The sequence below is a fragment of the Carcharhinus amblyrhynchos genome, chromosome 7 (assembly GCF_965287045.1).
Source record: "Carcharhinus amblyrhynchos chromosome 7, sCarAmb.v2.hapA, whole genome shotgun sequence".
NCBI lineage: Eukaryota > Metazoa > Chordata > Chondrichthyes > Carcharhiniformes > Carcharhinidae > Carcharhinus > Carcharhinus amblyrhynchos.
The window spans coordinates 95,545,825-95,571,849 of record NC_137330.1 but is presented as its reverse complement, the minus strand read 5'-3'; the positions used below and the strand labels follow the sequence as shown (position 1 = coordinate 95,571,849).

General features: G+C 40.2%; 1 protein-coding gene across 3 annotated transcripts in view; it reads left to right on the top strand.

The window, feature by feature from the left end:
• Positions 1-26,025, top strand: part of cyb5r4 (cytochrome b5 reductase 4) — a 92,913-nt gene that overhangs the window by 57,804 nt on the left and 9,084 nt on the right. For all 3 annotated transcript variants that reach the window (XM_080192816.1, XM_080192817.1, XM_080192818.1), the window contains 3 exons: positions 1,126-1,275; positions 12,820-12,967; positions 17,595-17,681. In XM_080192816.1, the coding sequence (XP_080048942.1) occupies positions 1,126-1,275; positions 12,820-12,967; positions 17,595-17,681 (385 nt within the window). The remainder of the gene's footprint in view (positions 1-1,125; positions 1,276-12,819; positions 12,968-17,594; positions 17,682-26,025) is intronic.

Genomic DNA, 26,025 nt, shown 5'->3' with positions numbered 1-26,025 from the left:
TAAATCTACTTGCGAGCCATTGATCCACTAGAAGGGTGTGCCTTTTAACTACCAGGGAATTGTCTACACAGAAAACAGTGTGATTTTTGCTTTTATTTGCAAGCAATGATTTATAAATCACATTCAAATCTATTAAGACTCTATAAACTGTGTATTGTGAACAACTTTAATGCCTCCTGCCTCCTCAAGCAGAATTTAAGATTTTCCAACCACTTTCATCAACAAATGCTTGATCTTAGCAGGACACTGCTGTGATTACCTTCCTGGTGTAGTACATTTTCGTTTCATCCCTGTAGCCCTGATCCAACAGCAGTGAATCATGTTGGTGTAATGTTGGCATGATAACCTTCCCTAATCCACCATTTTAAACGTTTGGATCTTGGATGATCGCGGAGTGAAAACATATCCTTACCTGGTATCCATATGGTTCTAGCAGGAGGCATGGTTTGCAGTTTAGTGGGGAAATGATGGTGCAGTGATAATGTCATTGGACTAGTAATTCAGGAGTCCAGATTAATGATCCAGGGACATGAATTCCAATCCCATCACAGCATTTGATAAAACTTAAATTCAACTAATAACATCTGAAATTGGAAGCTAGTCTCAGGAATGGAATTGTAGAATGGGTTACAATAAAGAAGGAGATCCTTTGGCCCAATATCTCTATGCCAGCTCTCTGCCTTTATGCAGTTATTATATGCCACCCTCAGACTTGGCCTGACCTACAACAGTATGATTGACTTTTAACTACCCTCTGAAATGACCTAACAAGTCACTCAGTTCAAGGGCAATTAGGGATGGGCAACAAATGCTTGCCTTGCCAGTGATGCCCATGTCCCATGAAAGAATTTTTAAAAAATTGGCACTAAGAATTACAACTGGATATCGCTCATCCCTCAACAGGGAAACAGCATGGACATAGTCCATATAACTGTTGTCCAAGGGCAAAGAAGAATCCAGGACTCCCTCCTCTCCAAGGCCCAGTGACATAAAATATTGCCTTTTCCATGGCTGTTAGTAAATATGTGGTTTGTTCTAATTGGACCATAATGACATCTTTGACTTCAATTGCTCGACCAAGATGTGGTTTTATTATTCTTCCCTTTCAATTTTCTCTTCTCCTAGATGTTGAAGTGGTTCGGCCATATACCCCTGTGCTACCATCTTTGTGTGCAGAACCAAAGGATGGTGGTCTGACCTGTACAAATATCTATTTAATGATCAAAATCTACCCTGATGGATTGTTAACACCACTTATTGACAAGCTTCAAGTGGGTAAGAGAATGGGTTTTGGTTTTATTTGCTTGATCCCACCGTTCTGCCTTTCGATGAGATGCAGATTAATTCATTGCAATAGTTTTCATTTGCAAAGTTTTTGCATTTAGCCTGAACTAGTGACTCAGCAGTTTGGGTTCTTCAGAATTAGGAAGCTAATTGTGATTTAATTAGTAGGCTAAAAGAGAGTGGGTAGTGAGTGTGATTAAACATGAACAAATAACTGCAGGGGGTGATTTGTGGTTTCTCAGTTTAGATATTGTGAAATTGTGTTAGACAATTAACAAATAATAAATGTTCCCAAAGTTTTCTGATTTTAACAAGTAATCTTCATCACAATCATAAATATAATTTCAAATGAAATATTTTCTGGGTCTAGTTATATTTTTTAAAGAAAAGTTCTTCACAGAATTCATCTGACAGTCATTGATTCAGAGCAGGAATCTTTGGATGGGATTTTCTTGCCAGCAGGATCTTACAGAGGCGGGTTTCCTGAGTGCCAGGTTGAGCGAGCTACGCAAAATACCAACGACATTGATGGGACTGGATGATCCCACTGGCAGCCAATAGCGAGTCTTCTCCGCTGTTGGAAAACATGCCATGTGGGGGATAGAAAATCCTGTCCTATGCGTTTTCTGTGTCCATACAATGTACTCGGAATTGACAACCCAGTTTCAGGTTCACACAGGCAGACATCAGCAAAATTAAATCCTAGAAACTGCTTAATCAAACCTACTAACCACTTTCTTTTGAAAATAAACTCCACTTATACCCTTTCATAGATTAATTTAGTCACTCTAAATCAGCACCCATAAGACAGAAAATTTGAACTGAAACAATAATTATTACAAGTGCACAGTTGGCACCTGATCTGTAAAGAGAAAAGACAGTATAATGGTTCAGATGTATGCTCTTTTATTTCAGCATGATTTGTCTGTTATATTTGATGTAATTTAAGGCCACCGAATCGAACTGTGAAAATATAACCAAAGGCTAATTTAATTTTATGCATATTCTTTGATATTTACTTCAGTATGTTACAGTCTGTTGGTGCCTGCTTCATATATTTTGTGTCTGGATGATACAAATTGCTAACGTTTACAGTAGTAGAAACTTTTATTTTTCTCTGCAGAGGACTATTAATTAAGTTTTATGGCAATGTCTCTTTGTGAAACTGAGACTTTGTTAACAGTAGTATGTCAGCAATGTATTGTGACCTACCTTAATGAATCACTAATTTTTCTTAATCACTTGCACCAGCGTAGCACATGATTCAGCTATGTGGTATATATTTACCAATGAAATGATTGAATTACAATATTGAAAAGGCTGATATCGCAATGAGTGCAGTTTTTCATAAGGAAGACAAGTGCATTAAATGAAGATAGAATTAGGCTTTCGGGGCCAGAGAGGTTGATCAGCAGTTATGACTCAGTGCACTGTCAAAAACCCAGTTATACCTCATTAACAAGACATAACATTCACGGGGTTCAATGGCAATATTATAGAATAAAAGAGAAGGTTCTCATTAATTCAGTGGTTTCTAAAACAAGCATATTGCTAGAGGAAAGATACAAGGAAAACAAATGCTTATAGACTGGCTCCCCTGGACCCGATGGCGTGCATCTTAGCCTCTTAAAAGAAGGGACTGCAGGGATAGTGGATGCATTGTAATCTGCCAAAATTCTCTAGATGCCAGAAAGGTCCGAGTGGATTAGAAAACCACAACTATAACATAACATCTCTGTTCAAGACAGAAAGCAGAAAAGTACAAACAATTTAGCCTAACATCTGTCAATGGGATAACATTCGAGCATATTATTGGAGGCTGCAGCAGGATACTTAGAAGATCAAAATTCAATCGAGCTGATTCAACATGGTTTTCTGAAGTGGAAATTGTCTGACAAATTTATTAGAGTTCTTTGAGAATATAACAAGCAGCCTGGATAAAGGAGTATTGTGTATTTGAATTGCCAAAGGATATTCTGGAAGGCCCTCCGTTAAAGATGTGCAAGATGTGCTCCTGATTTTGAGGTGATATTTTAGAATAGAAACAGGACTGGTTAACTAACAGGAAATAGAGTTGGGATTAACTGTTAATTTCAGGATGGCAATCTGTAACTAGTGGAATACTACAGTGATCAATGCTGCAATCTCAAAATAATTATGATCCTTATTAATGACTTGGATGAAAAGGCTAACTGTATTTTAGGCAAATTTGTGGCCATACAAAGATATGTAGAAAAGTAACTTGTGAGAAAGACACAAAGAGTTGGCAAAAATGGGCAGAATGGTGGCAAGGGGCAGCATGGTGGCACAGTGGCTAGCACTGCTGCTTCACAGCGCAAAGGACCCGGGTTTGATTCCCGCCTTGGGTGATTATTTGGCTGTGTAGAGTTTGCACATTTTCCCTGTGTCTAAGTGGATTTCTTCCTCGTGTTCCAATTTCCTACCACAGTCCAAAGATGTGCAAATTAGGTGGATTGGCCGTGCTGAATTGTCCTTTTGTGTCCAAAATGTGTAGGTTAAGAGGGATTAGTGGGATAAATGTGTGGGATTATGGGGAGAGGGCAGAGAGTGGACCTGGGTAAGATGTTCTGTCAGAGAGTTGGTACAGATTTGATGGGCTGAATGGCCTCCTGCACTGTAGGCATTTTATGAAAGGGATATAAGTAGATTAATTGATTGAACAAAAATTTGACTGGTGTAGCATAAAATGGGAAAATGTGAGGTTGTCCTCTTTGGCAGGAAGAATACAAAAGGTGAATATTATTTAGATGGAGAAAGACTGCAGCTGAGGTTTGGAGGCTCGAAGTCACCTAAGAAACGTGAATCACAAGCTATTATGTGGGTACAGTAAATAATTAGAAAGAACAGTACAGCACAGGAACAGGCCCTTCGGCCCACCAAGTCTGTGCCGACACAGATGCCTCGCTAATCTATTATTTTCTTGCCTCTACCTTTATTCCTTTATTTCCTGCCTATTCATGTATCTATTCAGATACATCTTGAATGTTGTAATAGAATCTGTTTCCACCACCTTCTCCAGCACTGTATTCCAGGCATTCACCACCCTGTGTGAAAAACTTGCCCCTTACATCTCTTTTAAAGTTTATCCCTCTCACTTTCAACCTACGTCCCTAATGGACCCTTCAATCTTAGGAAAATCTCTGACTATCCACTCTATCTAAGCCTGTCTTAATCTCGTAAACCTCTTTTAGATCCTCCCCCTCATCCTCTGAAGCTCCAATGAAAACAATCCAAGTGGTAAATCTCTTCTGCATCCTTTCCAATGCATCAACATCCTTCCAGGAGTGTGACGAACAGAATTGTATACAAAATTCCAAATGCCGCCTAACCAAATCTTATACAGCTGCAACATGATTTTCCAGTTCCTATACTCAACACCCTGACAGATGAAGGCCAGCATAGCATACACCCTTTTGACCAACTTGTGCACCTGAGCTGCTACCTTCAGGGAACTGCGGATCTGCATGCCTAAATCCCTCTGTATGCTAATATTTCTAAGGGCTCTATCATTAACTATATACTTTCCTTCCGCAGCAGACATTTCAAATTGCATCACGTCACATTTGTCTGGGCTAAATTCCATCTGCCATCTTTCTGTCCAGGTCTCCAGCCAATTTATATCCTGCTGTATCCTCTGACAATCCTCCTCACTATCCACTTCTCTCCAAATTTTTGTATAATCTGCAAATTTATTAATCAAACCACTTATGTTTTCATCCAAATCATTTACATATATTACAAACAGCAGAGACCCCTTGCACTGACCCTTGTGGAACATTGCTTACACAGATCTCCTGTTAGAAATGTACCATTCTACTGCTACTCTCTGCTTTCTATGCCCAAGCCAGTTTCGTAATTATTTTACAGTTCACCTCAGATCCCATATGACTCACCTCCTGCTTCAGCCTGCCATTAGGAGCCTTATCGAAGGCTTTACTAATGTCCATGCATACAACATCCATTGCCCTGCCCTACCCTGGTCAATTTGTTTTGTCACTTCCTCAACTCAATCAAGTTTGTGAGACATGACGTCCCCTTCACAAAACCATACTGCCTATCACTAGAAAGCCGGTTCTCTTCCAGATGTGAGTACATCCTGTCCCTAAAAACCTTCTCCAGTAATTGCCCCACTACTGATGTAAGGCTCACAGGCCTGTAATTTCCCAGATTGTTCCCCTGTTTAAGAAGGGCAGAAGAGACAATGTTAACTACTCTCCAATCCTCTGATACCTCGCCCATGGCTAAAGAGGATACAAATATTTTGGCTAAGCCTCAGCATTTCTTCCCTCACCTCTCTCAGTATTCTGGGATAGATCCTATCTGGCCCTGGGGAATTGTTCACCTTAATGTTTTTCAAAACCTCTAATACCTCCTCCTTTTTATCTCAACATGTCCTAGAATGTCAACATCTTCCTTTCTACACTCATCATCCACAACATCCCTCTCCTTTGTGAATACTGATGCAAAGTACAATTAGCAAGATAGCTGGTGTGTTGGTATTTGCTACAAGGGCAATGAAGTATAAAAATAGGATTATCTTTACTACAGGGCACTATTAAGATGACACCATAGTATCGCGCAAAGTTTTGGTCCCCTTATTAAAGGAGTAATATACTTAAACTGGAGACAGTTCAGAGAAAGTTCATTAGGTTGATTTCTGTGATGAAGGAGTTGTTTAAGGAAAGCTTAAGCAGCTTGGGCAGGCAGGTGCTGGCATTTAAAAGAATGAGATCTTATTAAAAATTCTAAGAATGGACTTGATGAGTCCGAGACAGGTAATTTAGATCCAAGAGAGCAGTTTCCACATGAGGGGTCTCCCACTTAAGATGGGAGTGATGAAAAATTTCTTCTCCAAGAGGCCATTAATTTTCAGAACTAATTACTCCAGAGAACAGCAGAGACTGAGCCTTAGATTTTTGATCTACAGGTTATGGTTGCGGGGTTGGGTGGGATTTGTGGCCATGATCAGACGAGCCATGATCTTAACTGGATGACAGAGCTGGTGCAACGGGGTCTAGTTCCTACTCTTATTTCTTAAGAATTGTGTCATTATTTCCACCTTTAACTGCATATGCGGGATTCCAGTTATTGCTGCCAGTTTCATTGATGTTATGATAGAGAACGCTGACAGTTTTGCCATCACTGCAAAATCGAGGCCAGTATTTAACTCTGATGTGGAGTTGCCAGCGTTGGACTGCGGTAGGCACAGTAAGTAGCCTCACAACACCAGGTTAAAGTCCAACAGATTTATTTGGTAGCACAAGCTTTTGGAGTGTTGCTCCTTCATCACCTGGGGCAGCGCGATAGCACAGTGGTTAGCACTGCTGCTTCAAGGCTCCAGGGACTAGGGTTCAATTCCCGGCTCAGGTCACTATCTGTGTGGAGTTTCTTCTGGGTGCTCCAGTTTCCTTCCACAGATGTACAGGTTAGGTTGATTGGCCATGCTAAAATTGCCCCTTAGTGTCCTGAGATGTGTAGGTTAAGGGGATTAGCAGGTAAAATATGTAGGGATATGGGGGTAGTGCCTGGGTGGGTTTGTGGTCGGTGCAGGCTCGATGGGCTGAATGGTCTCTTCCTGCAGTGTAGGGTTTCTATGATCCTATGAAATCTTGTGCTACCAAATAAACCTGTTGGACTTTAACCTGGTGTTGTGAGACTACTTACAATATTTAGTTCAGTGCCTGCAACATGAAGCTTGACATATTAAATGTTTTGTTTCTAGTTTCAACAGTAAATACAGGATGGCCTTTTAAAGTATTGTGGCCTTTCTGTCACTGAAATGTTGTTTTTAACATCCCAATGCATGCAGAGAATGCAACAACAACCATTGCCTAAATAAATTGTTCTCATTACTTCCCATTGATATATTATCCATCAAATTCTGCTAATATTGCCTGTATTCCTTTGAGCCTTTTTTTTCAAGAGTTGTTTATTTTCTGACGTTGCTGTTCAGCTCTGCTCATTAAGCACTAATAAATGAGAGAACTTGCATTTAGTGGAGTTTTTTCATATGACTCGCATCCAAACAATCAGTGCTGCAGTTTAGAATGCTTTCGAATTCATTATGGCCATTACACCCTATTCTGAGTAGAAATTGACATTTCAAAAAATATGCATTGTACATAATATGTAACCTTCTGACAAACTTACCCACCCATGCACTGTCTGGCTAGGCAGCTGTTGAGGGGTTTACCATCAAAACATCTGGTTTTGGGAGATGCTTCACAAGATCATGGAATGGTACAAGTACTGAAGGAGGACATTGAGCCAGTCATGCCAATGCTGGAACAGTTCAGCCAGTCCCGCCATCCACTCTTTCCCAGCAGCCCTGCTTTTTTTTTGCTTTTCCTTAAGGTATTTACCCATTTTCTTTTTGAAAGCCAAGATTTAACCTGCTTCCGTCACCCACTCAACCAGTGCATTCCAGATCATAAGTACTCACTACCCAAAAAAAGTTTCTCCTCTTGTCGCCTTTTTGGTTCTTTTGCCAGAGCCTCAAATCTGTGTCCTCTATAGTTCTTGATCCTTCAACCAGAACAGTTAGTTAATGGATCCCTAAATTCAGAAATGGAGAAGTGAACAAATCCAGGGGGCTGTAGACCAGTTAGATTCACATCAGTGCTCGAAAGAACAATGGAATCTTAATGTGAACGTATAGTAAAACATCTGCAAACTGCAAATATAAGGAAGGTTGTCGACACGGATCACAAAATGAAATCTCATTCTTGACCAACTATATCAAATTATTTGATGAATGGAAAGACTAAACGAGGGTAATGTAGTCTGCATAATAATCTTAGATTTTTGCATGACCTTCAACATGGGGAGACTCATAGCTAAGGTGGAACAGGGAAATGTGGCAAAATGTATCGCAAACCACCTCCAAACAGTCAAAAAATCATAGAGGTTAAAGATAGCTCTGATAAAACAATGTCACAACTTACATTAATGATTTGGATTTGCGGATTGGAAGTTCAGTTTCAAAATTTGAATAAAGCACTTAATTAGGGAGTGTAGTTAATATAAGGGAAAAAGGTGACAATTACATGAAGACAGTAATGAGCTTGTAGAGTGGGCATGACAAATTAATTTCAACATAGATAAGTGTGAGGTGGTGCATTTGGTAGGAAGAGCTAGGAGGCCACATACTGCCTGAATTATAGGAATCAAATAGAATAGAAGTGCAAAGGATTCTAGGAATACTGATAAACACATCACTAATGTAGCAACATAAGTTATTAAAACCGGCTGTTTTGGATCTGGCGTTGTGTAATGAGAAGGAATTTATTGATGAGAGGTGGCTTGCCAGAGAGCTTTAACATAATTAAAGGTATGCTGGAGAAAATGTTTCCACTTGCGGTGGAGTCCAGAACAAGAGGTCATAAATGTAAGGAAATCACTCATAATCCAGTAAGGAATTCAGGAGAAACTTCTTGATGCTAAGAATGGTAAAAATGTGAATTATTTTAAATTTGTTCATAGATGTGTAGATGAGGTGGATTAGCTATGATAAGCGTGTGCGGGGTTATGAAGTGAGTGTGGGGAGAGTCAGTGCAGACACTGGATCGAATGGACTCCTTTTGCCCTGCAGAGATTCTATGTTATGGCATAGCTGGTTAGGCCAGCATTTATTACCCAACCTTAATTACCTTGAGAAGATGATGGTGAGCTGCTTTCTTTAACCGCTGCAGGTATCTGAGGTGTGCATACACCTACGAGCTATTAGGGAGGGAGTTCTGGGATTTTGACCCAACAACAGTGAAAGTATGGTGATATAGTTTCAAGTCAGGATTGTGAGTGGCTTGGAGGGAAACCTCCAGGTGATGGTGATCCTATTTGTCTGCTGACCTTGTCCTTCAAGGTGATAGCTGTCATAGGTTTGGAAGATTCTGCCTGAGGCTCCTTGATAAGTTCCTACAGTGCTTCTTGTAGATAGTACGCACTGTTCATTGGTGGTGAAGGGGCAGTGGTTAGAATCACCCATGTTGTCACCCAAGTCTTGATACTGTTGAGGTCTTACTGCATTTTGACATTGGCTGCTTCAGTATTTGAGAAGTCACAAATAGTACTGAACATTCATGCTGTTCTGTACAATTCTGCTGTTGCTGATGGCCCACAGTGCCTCATGGATGCCCGGTCTTGAGTTGCTAGATCAATTCACAGTCTGCCCAAATTAACATGATAGGTAGTGCCAAACATGGTGAACAATGTGCTACAAGAAGACATAGTTGAGGAGTATAGTGTAAATGCATTCAAGCCCCATGCTTTTTGATGATGCTTCCTCCCAACACTTCGTACTCTGGTGGGGTTTTTTTATAGCAGACGACTAGGGGTACAATCCTGGCATATATGCCTTGTGATGTTTTGGATTAGCTGCAATACACAAAGGATGATATTTAACTGAAAAAACTTGGAGAGTTGAGTAGATGTTTGAGGCACTGAGTTTTAAAAACATATTTGTTTGTGGAATTGACCAGATATAACACTATTGCCGAAATCTTGCTGGCGTTTTACGTCGGCACGGTTTCCTGATGACAAGAGGCATGTAAAGGGAAAGACCATTGACAAGAACAGAACCAGAAGATCCCACCACCAGCAAGTGGCATAGAACCTCCCACCATCGTGGAGGGGAAAGGAAATCCCACCCGATCATTTTTCAGTCATTGACTTTTCTGTGTTTCTGTATTACAATAGTCAGTGACAAGAAATGATGGCGATTGATGGGTAAGGTGACCAGAATATTACTGTTGTGAAAAGTCAGCTATTTGCTTAATGGGCTGAAATGACAGATTCAGGAGAACATTCTATCAACTTTACTGAACATTTTGTTCATGGGAGTTAAATTGCAGGAAAAGTGAGATTGGGATATTATGAGTCATATTTTATGGCTTTAGTGCATTATGTACAAGCATACAGATTTCTGTTAATGCAGTATAACTCGTTGCTGCAAATCTGTTTTAGCATGTTTTCAGCTGCAGTAATTAATGTCATGCCAGTATTATGAATCTACTTCAAGGGAAAAAGGTAATCTATGCTTTAAAATGGGACTGAATTAATTATAGTTAACATTTGAGATCATCAAATTAATTTTTTTGTGATTAATGTTTTAACATGTTAAGAGTAAAAGTTAAGAAAATCATGCCAGGAGCCAAAACTAGGAGCAATGAAGCTCAAAACCATATTTTTCAGATACCACTTCCTTTGTTTCCAAATTAAAAATACAAAATTATTTTACCTGACACTGGTTTGGAAAAACATGGGAGACATGAAGTCAGTTTGAGTGAAATTCCAAACCACAAGTGGAAGAGGGCATTGGTGGGCATTGTTTATGGGCTTCCTGTCAGTGGTTATGGTGTGTGTGCATTGGAAAGTTGAAAGCTCTTGCGGTAGGGTTGGGACGCTGACCAAGAGGGACTTTAGTCTTCTTATGGACTGAGCAAACTAAATGTATAGTGGTACTGTGGAAGGAAAGTTGTGGAGTATGTGCAGGGTGCTTTTTTTTTGGATCAGTGTGTCAGGGAAGCAGCTGGGAAGTCAACCATTTTGGATCTGATATACAACGAAGAGGAGTTTTTTGATGACCTTGTGGTCAAGGGATGTAGTTTTTTGTTGAGCTTGGAGGAGACTTGATTGGATCCAAGGCTGGATGTTGAATCTGGGAAGGATGGGTAGAATGATTCGGGCGACCTGATTTTGTTGAGGTAATTAGAAAACTACATTGCAGGATGTGAAAGTGGACAGGAAACAGCTGGAATTTTGGAAAATTAATGTATGGTTTGCAGCAAATATGCATTCCTTTTAGACACAGGATCCCCATGAAGGAGTTGTCAAGACATTAGAGATAGTGTTTGATCAAAAGAAAAGATCTGTTACATTACCAGGAAGAGTGTTGGGGCCTGAGGATTGGGAGGATTTCAGAGTTTGGTAGTGGAGGTCCAAGAGGTTGATGAGGAGGGTGAGTGAAGAGTCAACTTGCAACAGGCATGGAAGCAGATTGCAGACATTTTTGTGGGTATGTGTACAGGAGGAGATTAGTCATGAGCCCATTGGAGGGAGAGACAAATGGAAATGCGGTGGGTTCATACCTTCTAAGTGACGAAGTTTCTTCTGTTCTCAGTCCTAAATGACCTACCCCATATCCTGAGACTGTAACCCTGCAGTCAGACAAAACAACATCCCTGTATCCAGACTGTCCAGCCCTGTCGGAATGTTATGTTTCAATGAGATCCCTTCTCATTCTTCTAAATTCCATTGAATACAGGCCCAGTCGACCCAATCTCTCTTTATATGACAATCCTGTCATCCGAGAAATTATTCTGATGAACCTTCACTGCACTCCCTGTACGTTAAATATATCCTTTCTGAGATAAGTAGACCAAAACTTCATATAGTATTTCTGGTGTGGCTTCACCAAAACCCTCTACAGCTGCAGTAAGATATCTTTGCTCCTACACTGAAGACTTCATCAATGAAAGCCAACATACCATTTGCCTACCTAACTGCTTGCTTTATCTGCATTCTTAGTGATAGTCACTGGTGTGTAAAGACACTCAAGTCCCTCTGTACATCAACATTTCCCAATCTATCACTATTTAAATAATACTACGTCATTCTGTTTCTCTGCCTGAGAGTAGATGACTTCACAATTATGCATATTAATCTGCATCTGCCCTGTATTTGCCCACTCACTCAACTTGTCTGAGTCACCTTGAAGCCTCTTAACATTCTCACCACTTGCATTCCCACCAAGTTTTGTGTCAGCAAAGTTGAAAATATTTCTGTTGGCTCCCTGATATAAATTGTGAATAGCTGGGGCCCAGCATTGACCTCAGCGAGACTAGTCATTGCCTGCCACTTTGAAAGAGATACATTTATGTTGTGCAGAGTTTTGGTGGGGCCACAATTGGACGAAGCAGTGAGATGACTCCATAGAAGGACCAAATTGTGGGTAGGCATTGATTTTCATTGGCCGTCTCTCTCTCTCACTGAGGGCCCAGGACTTAATATCTGATTTTTTTTTTGATGCATCAGCGGCTGAGGCTGAGACCTTTCTTGGCATCTGTAAGGGATTCTTTAAACATGGCAGCAGGGGCAACCTCCTGGGTGCCATTCCACCATGGTTCTTATCTTGGGTCCACCAATTGAGATGGCAGACCCATCTCTGGCACAATGTGGAGGCGGATTTTCCCAGCAGCCTCACAGTGTAGGCTGTGTCATGAAGTGGAACCATTCCCACCTCCAATGGCAAAATCCAGTTCTTGGTATCACAAAAGTACTCACAATTGACAGTTTGGTTTGGATTTTTTTTTGTACAATTCAACAGAATAAAGCAAAACAAGGAGGTTGGTGCAGAAATTGTATCAATTTGTGTGTGATTAAACTTATAATAGAGATTAATTAATCACAACTTTTCTCAATAATTTGACAGGGATTTTATTAGTTAGGAAATAACTAGCAATATTAGGCTTAGGTAATGCTTTCTCTCATGAATTTGTTTTTATATTTCGTCCAAAGGAGACTGCATACCTGTGAGTAGCCCAGTAGGCAACTTCAAACACTCACAACTTGCAGGAGTAACTGAGCTCATCATGTTGGCCGCTGGTACAGGCTTCACTCCAATGATCAAACTAATAAATTGCAGCTTGAAAATGCCTTCTTTCAGGTGAGTTTGATCAGTGTAATTTCTGACTTTTTTTTAAATTAAGCTGTAATTATTTTCAGGTATTAGGAAATCTTGCTTTTATGTGTTTCACTTTATTCAGCACAACATGGTTGTGAGATTAAAATCCAGTGGCCCAATTCACATCTTCAGTCGTAAATCCAGCTCTGTCAATCCAGAGATCAGGAGAGCAGGGCCAATGTGTTGATTGTTTTCTTGATGACTTTGTGGTCAAAAGGCCCCTTGAAAAGAGTGATCGGGTTTTCTGTCGAGTTTGGAGGAGACTTAGTTGGATCTAAGGCTGGATCTTGAATCTGGGAAGGATGGGTAGAATGATTTGGGGGACTGATTTGGTTGAGATAGTTAGGAAAATACATTGCAGGATATGATGATGTACAGGAAGCAGCTGGCATTTTGGAAAATTAATGTATTGTTTGCAACAAATATGCCTTTTAAGCACAGGAGCCCCAGGAAGGAGATGGCAAGACATTGGAGATAGTGCTCTATCAAAAGAAGAGACCCATTACTTTGCCAGGAAGAGTGTTTGGGACCTGAGGATTGGGAGGATTTTAGAGCTTGGCAGTAGAGGTGTCATGGTGTTGCAGAGAGGAAGCTGAAACTAGTACAGTGCTGAAAAGCTTATCACCATATTCTTAAAAAGTGTGATGACAGCATATCTTAAACATTGCAGAATAGAACTCTTGTTGCTTCTTAATTACTGGCTTAGTATCTTCTTCCTAACCAGGCTTGGAATATCTCTGAAAGGGTGGGAGTTCAGAGATGGTAATCACATGGAGTGAATCCTTTTGGCTGGATAGGGATCCTAGGAGGAGCCTGAGATAGGTTATCCACTCAGCATTCCATGCTTAAGGTCATTGAAACTGATTCAGCTTTGTCGTTTGCACTGTTGAGCTAGGCTGCACCATCATTGAGGATGGGAATGTTGATATAACCTCCTCCTCAAGTTAGTTATTTGTTTGTCCACTGCCATTTTCAACTGGATGCAGCTCGACTGCAGAGCTTTGGTCTGATTTGTTGTTATGAGCTTGATTAGCTCTGTCAGTAGAGTGCCTCTTCTATTTAGCATATGTCTATTCCTGTGTTGTAGCTGCACCAGTTTTTTGGGTACAGCTAGTGCTGCTCCTAACATGTTCTCCTTTGCTCCTCATTGAATTGAGGCCCCACAGGGGGTCGGTTGGTGGGGGCTGGTGGCCCCCGGCATGATTTACCCCAGTTTTCTTGCAAATTCAACACTTAGAATGTTTTTGGGACAATTCCGCCCATGGTATCCATTCAGTGAGGAAGGGAGGCTTAACATCACGAAGGTGGCCTTTCATCAGAACCAGTTTTATTTCCGAATTTTATTTAAAAATTGTCCCATGCAAGGAATAATGTTCTCTAAAATTTGGCTGCTGCACAATCTCATCCAGCTGTAAATTTTCCTGATATGTTCCAGTGCTAATCTCATCAAAATGACATTAATATTGGGATGGTAAAGTGATTAGGTCTGCTGCCTTACAGTGCCAGGGATCCAGGTTCAAATCCAGCCTCAGGTCACAGACTGTGTGGAGTTTGCACATTCTCCCCATGTTTGCATGGGTTTTCTCCCACAGTCCAAAGATATGCGGGTTTGGTTGATTGGTCATGCTAAATTGACCCTAATGTCAAGGGGATTAGCAGGGTAAATGTATGGAGTTGTGGGAATAGGACCTGGATGGGATTGTGATTAGTACAGACTCTATGGGCCCAATGGCCGCCTTCTCTACTGTAGGGATTCTATGAACAGGATGGTGACCTTTCATCAGAATCAGTTTTATTTCAGAATTTTTATTAAAAAAGTTGACCCAGACATGGAACAGTGCTTTTTTAAACTTGGTTGCTGTGAAATCTCACCCAGCAGTTAATTTTCCTGATACGTTCAAGTGTTTATCTCATCAAAATGATATTAACACGGTGGCAGAGTGGTTAGCACTGCTGCCTCACAGTGCCAGGGACCATGTATAGTAACTCATGGGAATGACACTGAAACCAAAACCCCAGTTATGCTCAATTATCATTTTGCAACATAAGGAGAATAATGGAAATAACTAGGCAATCATCTCTAATATCTGCAAAGACCATATCATCTCTCTGTGCTGTTGATTCTATGATAAGTTATATAAGAGATTCACATATCTTGTAATTTTAAAATCTGTTCTTGCAACTCCTATATACAGTTGCCAGAGATGAGTTTTATCGTACTGGAAATACTATGAAGATCACCCAGAAATTTTCATGTGGTTCCCAATGGAATGATGTGATGCAGTCAGACATAATTTCAACGTCCATCCTTCCCCAACTATTCTAGGAAAACTTCATTACTAAAGTAAATCTCTATGTTGAACACAATTTTCCATAAAACAAAAGAACACTTCATGTGCTCTCAATTTTCCCCATTCTCTCAACACTTTTTAAAATTTTGCTCTCTAATATATTTTATTGCAACCTTGTCCTATTTAAAAGCTATTTTTTGCTTTTATCCTTCTACCTTCCTGCTTCCATTATCAAATTTGGAATTGACAGCATGTTTTCAATGTGTGATTTTGTTTTTGCTGTCAGTTGAAAGTCCGTATACTGGGGGTTGACATGGAAACATTTTTGAGCAATGAGGGTATGACCTTGTTATGAGAGTCCACTAATGATTCTTCAGTGATATACTGCTTCAGCTTGTAGCTACTCCTACTAGGAGATCTGCTGTTTTGCTGTATCACCATTGTCTCCATGTGCCACTCTCGCACGTCTGCTGTAGCTCAACTGCACCTGAACTGTAACTTCCATCATCCACATTATGATTAGATTGACTGTTCTTTCTACTGCCCTTGACTTTGTACCCCAGAAGAGATCAGTGTAGCTTTTCAGCTGTGATCAAATGGCTGAACTACTGATGTTTTCTTTTCTGGATATCAATGTTTAGAGTTTTTTTTTGCCCTTGCAATTTCAAGCACCTCTTCTTTGCTCTTGTGATTAAAAAATGAAATTTTAAGCTTACATTTTCTCATTCATATTTCAAAGACTTTTAATTTCTTCCCCAAGTTCCATGATACTCAGAAAGTTGAAGTACATTCCATAGCTATCAGTTGAAGGAAGTGTATTTATTGCAATGATTAGGAAGACTCCCTCTTCCTCAACATGCTTTTGTCAATATCCATAACTATAACTAACAGAAATCTATTGTGAAAATAGTGAACTTTTTTTATTATCGGATATCACAAGTTGAATTTTTGTCCACCAACACTGAGCAAACTGGAAGGCGTTCCCTCAATTCCATCGACCCGCCATTTTTGCCAGGTTGAGAAATGTTGTGACCTGACACTCATTAGTTATGCAATGTATTTCAACTTCCTGAGTATCTTATTCAAATAAACAGATGTCAAAAAACCATTTCAAAAAACAATACACTATGACGGATAAAACTGTCAATCAAGCAAAGCCATTAGTCCCTTTAACATTGTGTAATTGATTGCATTAGTCAGTCTTGGAGCTCAGCCAAGCATGAAGCCGTTTGGCAACTGTGTCCGCAGAAATAGGCTGGACAGATGGCCAGACATCCATCTGATTGATAGGTGTATGCGAATGAAAGATGGCAAATGTTTTCAAAAGATATTTACATTATAATTCCATGAGTATTTCAAAGACTTGCCAGTGTTATAGTATGGTGCATTGATTGTGTGCATGATTCATTCTGGGTGAAGGGGCATGGGAGACATGAAAGAACATGGAGGTGGGTGGGTGGGAAGAAGTTGAATGATGAAAGCTAGAGGGCCTAACAACTCGAAATAGAATCGGGCCCAATATTCAATAAATGGAGCCATGTCCTTTAATGCATGAGCCTTGCCATTGACTTCTCTCCACTTGAGCCTGCCTCAGGAAGCAACAGAACCCACTCCAGCCTGTATCTGTCTTCTGAAGACTGGAATACTGGGTGAATGGGTTGATTTTTAGAAACCAGTAGACAATGGATCGAAATGGCCCAAACAAGATGAAAATAGGGTCTCACATTTGCATTGCGGGCACAACGCAGTCTTGAATCAGATGTCTTTTTTAAAGCTTATTTATTATTGTCACAAATGAGCTTACATTAACACTGCAATGAAGTTACTATGAAAATCCCCTCGTCACCACACTTTGGCACCTGTGATGTGATTTTTTTCCACATTACCTCAACAACATACTCCAACCTAATCTGAATATATCCCTATCCAATCAGCCTTGCTGGTTTAAAATATTGCACTGTTGAGATGGGTGTTGTGAATTAAGAATTGGGATTAATGTGCAGCAGAGAGAATTTCACGTTTTTGTTGTATAATTTTTTTAACATTTTTTATACTGCAGCTTTCCAGAGATCTCAAAAACAGTTAAAAATGACTTGTCATTCTTTGTTCTCTCTTCCCAAGCGAGATATATCTGACTTCTCATTATTTTTGTTGAAAGAACAGGAACTGCACATTGCCTTATGGAGCATTGCATCCCCCCAGTGGGCTGCTATTATTTAAGCTAGCCTTTTTTGTCAAACAAACAACCTTCTGTAAAATACTGATTATAATTAGATGTACAAGGTAACTTTTTTATAGGTGCTTTTGTTTTATTTCAGGAAAATCCAATTGAAGTTCTTCAACAAGACAGAAAAGGATATTGTATGGAGAGAGCTGTTAGACCAACTGGCCTCAAAAGACAAACGGTAACGTAACCAAAGTTTCTTGGACAGTCAAATTAAGTTTTAAGTTTATTTATTAGTGTCACAAGTAGGCTTACATTTACACTGCAATGAAGTTACGGTGAACATCCCCTAGTCGCCACACTCCGGCATCTGTTCGGGTACATTGAAGGAGAATTTAGCATGGCCAACGAGCACATGTTTTGGACTGTGGGAGGAAACTGGAGCACCTTGAGGAATCCCACGCAAACACAAGGAGAATGTACAGACTCCACACAGACAATGACCCAAGTTGGGAATCTAACCCGGGTCCCTAGCGCTGTGAGGCAGCAGTGCTAACCACCGTGCAGCTCCAAGGCTGACAAATTTCTGTATTTTCGTGGGTATGAGATCAAACGAAAGGCCAGGACTTGTGATTCCTTGTTACAGTGTAACATTGACCATTCTTGTTTATTTTAATATGAACATACAAGAATAATGTTCTTTTGTTATCTTAATGATGCTGTTATATGTAAATGTTGTAATGCCCATAACAGAAAAATGAATGATTGCTTCCAGATTAAAAATATGTAAAATTGTTCTGTACTAGAAACGTCTTGTACTCTAGTTCATAACTAGAGTGTACTAAGATCTAGCCCTTGAGTTATTGTACCTTGTTTCACGACTATCAAAATTCTTATGAAGAACTTTTAATTGCTTGAAACTTTCACAGCCTTAAAAAAAACAGTATGTTTCAAATAATATTGCTCATAGATGAAGATGGAAGAGAGACTGATAAGGAACATCAGAGGTGGCCCAGTCGATGATTTTACCCCATCTGCACAAATTTACATGATCTGTGCAATTCAGTTCTGAATTTCAAATTGTTTTATTCTGCTGAATGTTATCACTTGCAAAAGATGGTTAAGAGTTATTCAGTTTCAGGAATATTTTAAATGGGAAATTTTCTCTTTTAGTTAGAAAATTGTACAAGTAACTTAAGATACCTAATCAAAATTTCAGATCAGGCCAATGGGTTGAAATTGGGTCTTATTTCATACCTATTTCCAGCATGAAATGGGGCAAATAACAACCAGATTTGAGTCCCGTGGCAATGTTCATGCAACTTCAGTGGCCACCATAAACAGCATTTGTTTCCAACATTACAACAGAGGCTGCATTTCAAAAGTATTTAATTGGCTACAAAGCATTTCAAGATGCTTTAAGGGCATAAAAGTTTTAGGTAAATACAAGTTCATTATTTTTTTGAGGCTCCTTATGTGCTAATGAGGGATTCAACACTTGCCTAAAGCCTCCCTCCAGAATTGCTAAGAAACTGAATGAACTGGCATTGCAGATTTTAGTCCCTCTTGCGGCCTAATTTAAAGGGAGGACACAATGTTTCAGTTCGTTTTACTTGCCTTATTGTACAACCAGGAGGAGTATCCATACTCCTTCTAAATCCATCACATGCTCTCCATTTGACCTCATTCTGTTCATTGCTCCCCACCTTGCAAGACCTGCAACACATTGTTGACAATACAGATGGCCCAAGTTGCTCTAGAGGAACACTGAGCTGTCCTATTAGATCATACAGGTGTCACAGTTCACTACAATCATTCAGATGATGCCCAAGGCACAATTTTAAATGAATCTCATAATTATTCTTAATTGGCAAGACTTGCACAGTGCAAAGCAAAGGCTGCAGGAAATGTTAGGACAATATATTCTGGAGGGAGGGTTTATTGAGCTCAGGAGTGTGGTTTCAGTCATAAAAATTCAGAACCAAACAAATCACTGTCCTCTGCATCTGAATTCATTTTGTTTTTTGTTTCATTACTGTGGTCCCTGAAAAATACTATCATAACAAATATCAATCGTATCTGTAGTATTGATAAGCTTGATAGCTCGATATTCTATTGTGAGCTGAATCTTTATCTGCAGATCAGAAATCAATGACTACCAAGCCTTTCATGTAACAAAAGATCTTCAACCTATGCAATAGAATGCATGCCAAAAGACATGGCCAAAATATTGGGTGTTACTCGGTAACTAAAAATTACATATTGTAGACATTACATATTCCATTTCAAATATTACTCTCCCAGAGAAAGATTCTTAGCCTATTACATACAGTTAAAAGATGATTAACATACTGCTTTGCTATAGTCCTGATTGCTGTTTAGTCTCTCTGCAAAATATAATTAGATTCATTTTTTTAGAGACGCAGTGCAAGAGTGCATTCTAAATTGCAAATAAAAAGGTACCAACAGTAATTATTATTGAAAAAGAATGACTCATGGCTACATTCCTTGAACAGGCAGCACAGATTTTTCATGTTGTTTAAAAAGGTAAGAATTGTGTTAATTAGTCGGTGCTAGTTTATTTCAGTATGGAAATTAATATGGTAGATTGCAGTAAACATATAAAGTTATCCCCTCTGTCCATCTCTCCTTCTGTGTCTCCCTTTCCATCTCCATCTATCTTAAGCTCTTCCTTCTCCCCTTCACCAGCTCCTCCGCTACATTCTACCTCATCCTCTCTCCCTCTTCCTGTCTCCCCCTTTCAGTCACCTGTGCATCATCTCAGTGCTTTGAGCCAGCTGCGTAGGATCCTGGCTAACTTCCTACTTTTCCAGTACTTGACTGTGAGTCAGCAAATCAAGTAGTGGCCAGGCTGAATTTCATGAAAAGCTGAGATCAGTGAATGGAGGAACATCGAATGTCACAGAGATGTCTGAATGTTAAGGTGTCTGACACAGAAAACTTGAGCTGGAATCCACGTGAAATGAGTTGGGGCTGGCTATGAGTGCGAGTGTAGAACTGAGACACGACAGATCAGCCATGATCTTATTGAATGGCGGGGCAGGCTCGAAGGGCTGGATGGCCTACTCCTGCTCCTATTTCTTATGTTCTTAAAAAGAGATGTGGAAGTGAGTTTTAGCGAAAATGTAGGACAGGATCTTACCAGAATTTGGCAGAGTGTCAGTTCTTGTGAGAAAAGTGGTGTGGAACTCCAGCTCCACTGGTCAGTTTTCTCTCCAGATCTTGTCCCCTTAACGGCCAAATAAAATGAGTGGGTAGAGTTTGCACCGTTAGTCTGGTAAGGCAGAGGCTCCCGGCTCCACTGCGTAACTCCCCAACTCCCCCACCTCGCCCCGCAATTCCACTCTACCACAGACAGATCTGTGCACCCATTATCCCCCCATATTATAGCCGGCATTGCCCCCACCCCCCCACCATGATCGTTGTTGGTATCCCCATCTTTCACAGTGACCCCCCCCCAACCCCAACCACACCATCACAAATAGATGAGTCCTCGCACGTGAGTCTCCTCCATGGCCCACCCGAGGCTCATCTTGGCACTGCCATTTGGCACTGCCCAAGGTTGGTGTTAGCAGTAGGGGGATCCCCAGGACAAGTTCCTATTTGGGTGACTTCATGTAGGCAAGGCCCAAAAATCTAGTGAGGGGACAGATCGGTTGAGCGGAATCTTTAATTGTATTTAAATTCCTTGAAATAATGGGCGAGAATCTTATTTCCATTTATGGGAGTGAACCTGATTGTGTCACTGGCAAGGGGTGGCAAAAATTGGAGATCGAGATCTCGCTGGCAAGCTATTTCCAGGTTTTGCCAGATCATGACCCCCCGCCAACAATCTCGTGGACAGAGCATGCAAGCTCAAGATCCTTATCAAAAACAAGGGGATAACTATGAAGCTCTCTGATCTACTCTTCTCCCCATATAGTTTAATACTCAAACTTTAGAAATAAGTATACTTCCTTTTCAAATGCAAGATTCCAAATAACGCAGAAATCCAATTTTGCTCCTTGTATTTTTATTCTGTACTTCCTGTTATGAAACCCCCACATTCCAATAGCCCCGTTGATAATCTTTTTGCATGGACAAGCTAGTTTTTAATGATGTAGCTAGATTCTTAAATATCAGTTGGTGCTTTTCCTGTTTCTATTTCTACCTGGCAGTCTGTCTTTGTGCAAATTAAGAGAATCCTAAGCGTTGAGTTCAGAATTAAAATCAGGCAATTTGGAGAAACATTTGTTAGATTTGACAATACTGCAACAATTTATGCATGCTGTTAGGGTAAGAAGTATATGAAAAGATGACACATTAGGATGTACCATCTCAAAAAAAGAATTTTTACCCTTCAATTTTAATACTGCTTTTGGTGAATCATAGTGCAGAAGCCCTCCTTGGTGGAGGCTCACTCAACAGGCTGGAGGAAAGCTGTCCCCTTGATTCCGAAAGAAGAATAGCCGTAATAACATTTTATAAAGTGGTTTCACTTGAAACAAAGGACATGCTGGATATGTCAGCAGAGGTTTCTGTCAATTTAACCAAATTTGTTTTTTGTGTTTGTGGTGTGTGCGGCCATGCTAAAAGTGCCGTTTAGAGTGTGATTTTACCATTTTGATTCTAAGTGCAGAATTTGGACACAATTCAGGTGCCCCCATATGTACTTAGCCTGAAAAAAAATCGCGAGTCTGAATCGCACAATGAGCGGGGCTTATCATGCCCGAAATGCTGCTTCTCCGATCGGAGCCTTCAACTGCGCATGTGCAGTTCTAAAAAAAATTCAAAAAACACTCCTTTGTCACATCACTTCTGGGCCACAAAAAGCGGATAAAATGTCCTGGGAGTTCTAAACTTACCTCTTCAGAAGCTGGAGTGCCCGAGACAGACCTTTGCCAAACATGTCTGTTTTGTACCCAATCTGGACGCGCGAATGCAATGGTAAAGGGGGAAACGCTGGTAAAGTTTAAATGCACTAACGTAAGTTTGATGTCAATGCACTTAAATTGGCATCACACCTGTTTCGGGCACAGTGCAGATTGCAGCCATTTTTGGGCCTTGGTAAAATGGGAATCTGCGTGGATGCGGGCACAGATCGTCCTATTCGCCTTGCATCCGAAATTATCGCACCCTCGCATCTGAAAACTGGCACAGCGCAATGATAAAATCGTCCCCTTAGTGTTGTAAAATATGTAGGTTCAGTGGATTAGCAGAGTAAATACATGAGATGACAGGAAAGGGTTGGATGCTCTGTTGGAGAATCAGTGCAGATTTGATGGACCGAATGGCCACCTTCTGCACGGCGGGGATTCCATGTTTTCACTATTGCTTACACAAGTAACATTATACTAGGGGAAGTATAGAAATATTTTCTAACTACTCTAAAGAGTTTCTATTTGTTCAGATGTCAAACAAAGCACAGATGACTGCAAATAAATATGTAAGATGTGTTGTGGTTGCTCAGTTGGCCTAATGCTGTTATTAGCAACTTCAACACAATCAGTCTTCTGGCACAGTATCAAATCTTTCCAACTTCAGCAAGAGAACTTTGAATATCTTAAAAAGTAGTCCAATACACTAAGCATTGGTTAATATTGCAACATTGGAATTTTCATTAAGTAGATGAGGAAACACTGGAGATAGCTATGATGGTTCCCAGTCATTATGCAATTCATCTGTTAATTACCACATTCAGAGCACACAGTAGAATGCAGCCTCAATTACATTTTTTTGAGAAAACATGCCAAGCTACTTTTATTCATTATTGTAAAAATACATACTGCATATACTCCTGTAAAGACAAATGTTTGAGATCAGTTTTTTTACACTGGGTTGATCTACATGGGTAATATTTTTGACGGGCTTAATTTCAGTTGAAACACACCCACCAGCACTCTTGGCATGGCTCTTGAGCTTTCTTTCTCCCCCTCTCTATCTATTAAGGAGTACCTTCCATTCCCCCAACCCCCATCACACACCCCAGAGAGATGGTACCTGTGATTTCAACACTGATGGAGACTAGTAAAAGGAAAGCAAAAGAAAGGGTAATGCTATTGGTACATGTCACGCTGACAGCTCCCAGCCCTCAACCTAGACCTTGACGATGCTTTCATTATGTAAAGTTCACTCTGAACGCTGACCTCAATATCCTGTTTCCCATTTGCATTGTTTGTTACACTTCTTCAACCTGTCAGTTTCTCCACTCAAAGATTAAAATCAATCTTCATTCTTCCTGCCTTAATTGACAAGTAGAAATTAGAAACAATACGGCAAGAGTAACCTTGATGAACAAGGAATTAAGGTTTTTGATGTGTTTGTAGAGATTCTACTTTGGTTCTGAAATTTTTGGGCTTTGATCCCTGAAAAAATAGGATTGACTTTTATCTAAGGCCTATGAAAAACTATGATTTTTCTGGGCCAAGAATCATGGGGTCAACTTTTACACAAGTATATACAGTATATATCTGTATTAAAAACCTTACATCTGTGCATATTACCTGTTAGCTATTGTCAGTACATTTTCCCAAATCCACATTTATCATGATGTGGAGATGCCGGTGTTGGACTGGGGTAGGCACAGTAAAAAGTCTCACCTGGTGTTGTGAGACTTTTTATTGTGCCCACATTTACAGCAACATGTTCCATTCTAATTGTCAACTCCCTGCTCTACCCAGTGATATTGTGTCCTGATTGGCAGGGGGGTGTAACTGCATTGTGACAAGTAAAAACACGTTTCGATTGTAAGAGCATAGGCAATAGAAATATAAAAATTACCATCTCCAATGAGAGAAAATCTAACCGTGCCCCTTTGACTATCAGTGGCATTACTATTAATGATTCTACTATCTTGACCAATCACACCAGCTCCCACTCCCCCTCACCACCCCAGCAAAGTAAACCTCAAACTATTTGCCTAAATTCTCAACTAAAATAAATTTTGGATTGTTAAAGGAACTTGGTTAGCTTGTCTAGGTATAGACTGACCCTGAAATTAAATCTTCTTCCACCTAGAAGTTTTCAAACTAGCAAAATGATCTTAGGATAGAATATACCTAATAGTATATTACAGCAGAATAACTTGTTAAGTTTACCAGTATCTGCACTTGGAATCTTAATTTAGAATTCCAAGATATTATCATTATACGACAGCTTGTGAGGAGATTAATATGAGATTGCAACCCTTTTATACTTGTTTATGAGTATTTCTTGTGTATTGAAGATTATACCATTTGAATAGATGGTAATTAAAGCTAGCTTTTAGATAACAATTCCACTTAAGATAACATATAGGGGGTGATTTTTTGGCCCCATTGACACAAGTGCAAATCCTGTTATTGCTAGAAACTCTTGCAAGAGGGCCATAATAGGGTTTGTGCCTAAGAGATCGCTGCCGCGCCGTTCTCCCCCCCCCCCCCCCCCCCCCCCCGCCGCCCCAACAAACCAGTGGCATCATCAGGGCATGAACATGATTACCATTCATCTAAATGTATTTAAATATTCAAAACCAACTTAGTGCCATATCTTTCAAGAACATCATATTTCTCTTCTGCCAGTGTGACATAATGCAGGTAGAAATCACTACTGGTCTCCAAAAATAGAGACCAGATGTGATGATCACTCTGTGCTCAGAGGCCATGTAACCCCTGGGTAATCAGGAACATGGCAGAGCATTGCCACGGAGTGGGACCTATAGGGGATAGGGCCTTTAGGCGACCTCATAGTTGAGATCCATTAAATGTTGGGGGATGGGGTGATGGAGAGGCCCAATACTGGTGAATAGGTGGAAATTGGTGGAGGCTTGCATAAAGCCGGCAATTAGAAGGGGCCTGGTCTTTTACTTGGATTTGAGATCAGGCCACCCTGGAGCCAGGCTTGTTGGTTTCTTTATGCCCAAACATGCACACAAATATTAATTTTACTTGCAATCCAGTATATATTTTTGAATGGTGTCTCTATTTCAACCTAGGGGATTCTAATTTAGAACTTGTGTCTAAAGTTGGCTGGCTGGCTGTGTCCACAAAGTTTGCAGTCCTTTTTAAAAAATTCTAGCTGAGTCCAAACAAGCTTGCATTGTTTATTGTTCACTGTAAAAGCAGGTTTACTAATAAGTCTTATCAGCTTAAGAATTTTTGGAGGCCATTTTGTTTTCTGGGATATGCAGGTGGCAGGCTGGTTCGCTATTCTTAACAATAGGACAATCCTATTATGAGATCCAATGGTTTCTGTGGTTTTTGACAATGATTCAAATGCTGTACTGTGTCCTTTAATTTTTTACATTACTGAGCCAGTTACCATCTCAGTTTCTTTATTAAATGTGTTACTTCCTTTACATTGCCATTGCTCAATCCTTCACTATCATCATCCAGGAGGTTACCATTGACCAGAAATTTAACCGGACCAGCTATATAGATAGTTTGTATGCAGGTGTAGATTACTTTTTTATTTGAGCATGGATGTGGGCAAGGTTGACTCAGCCAGCATTTGTTGCCCATCTCTAATAGCCCTTGAACTGAGTGGCTTGCTAGGCCATTTCAGAGGACAGTTAAGAGTCATAGAATCCCTACAGTGCAGAAGGCTGC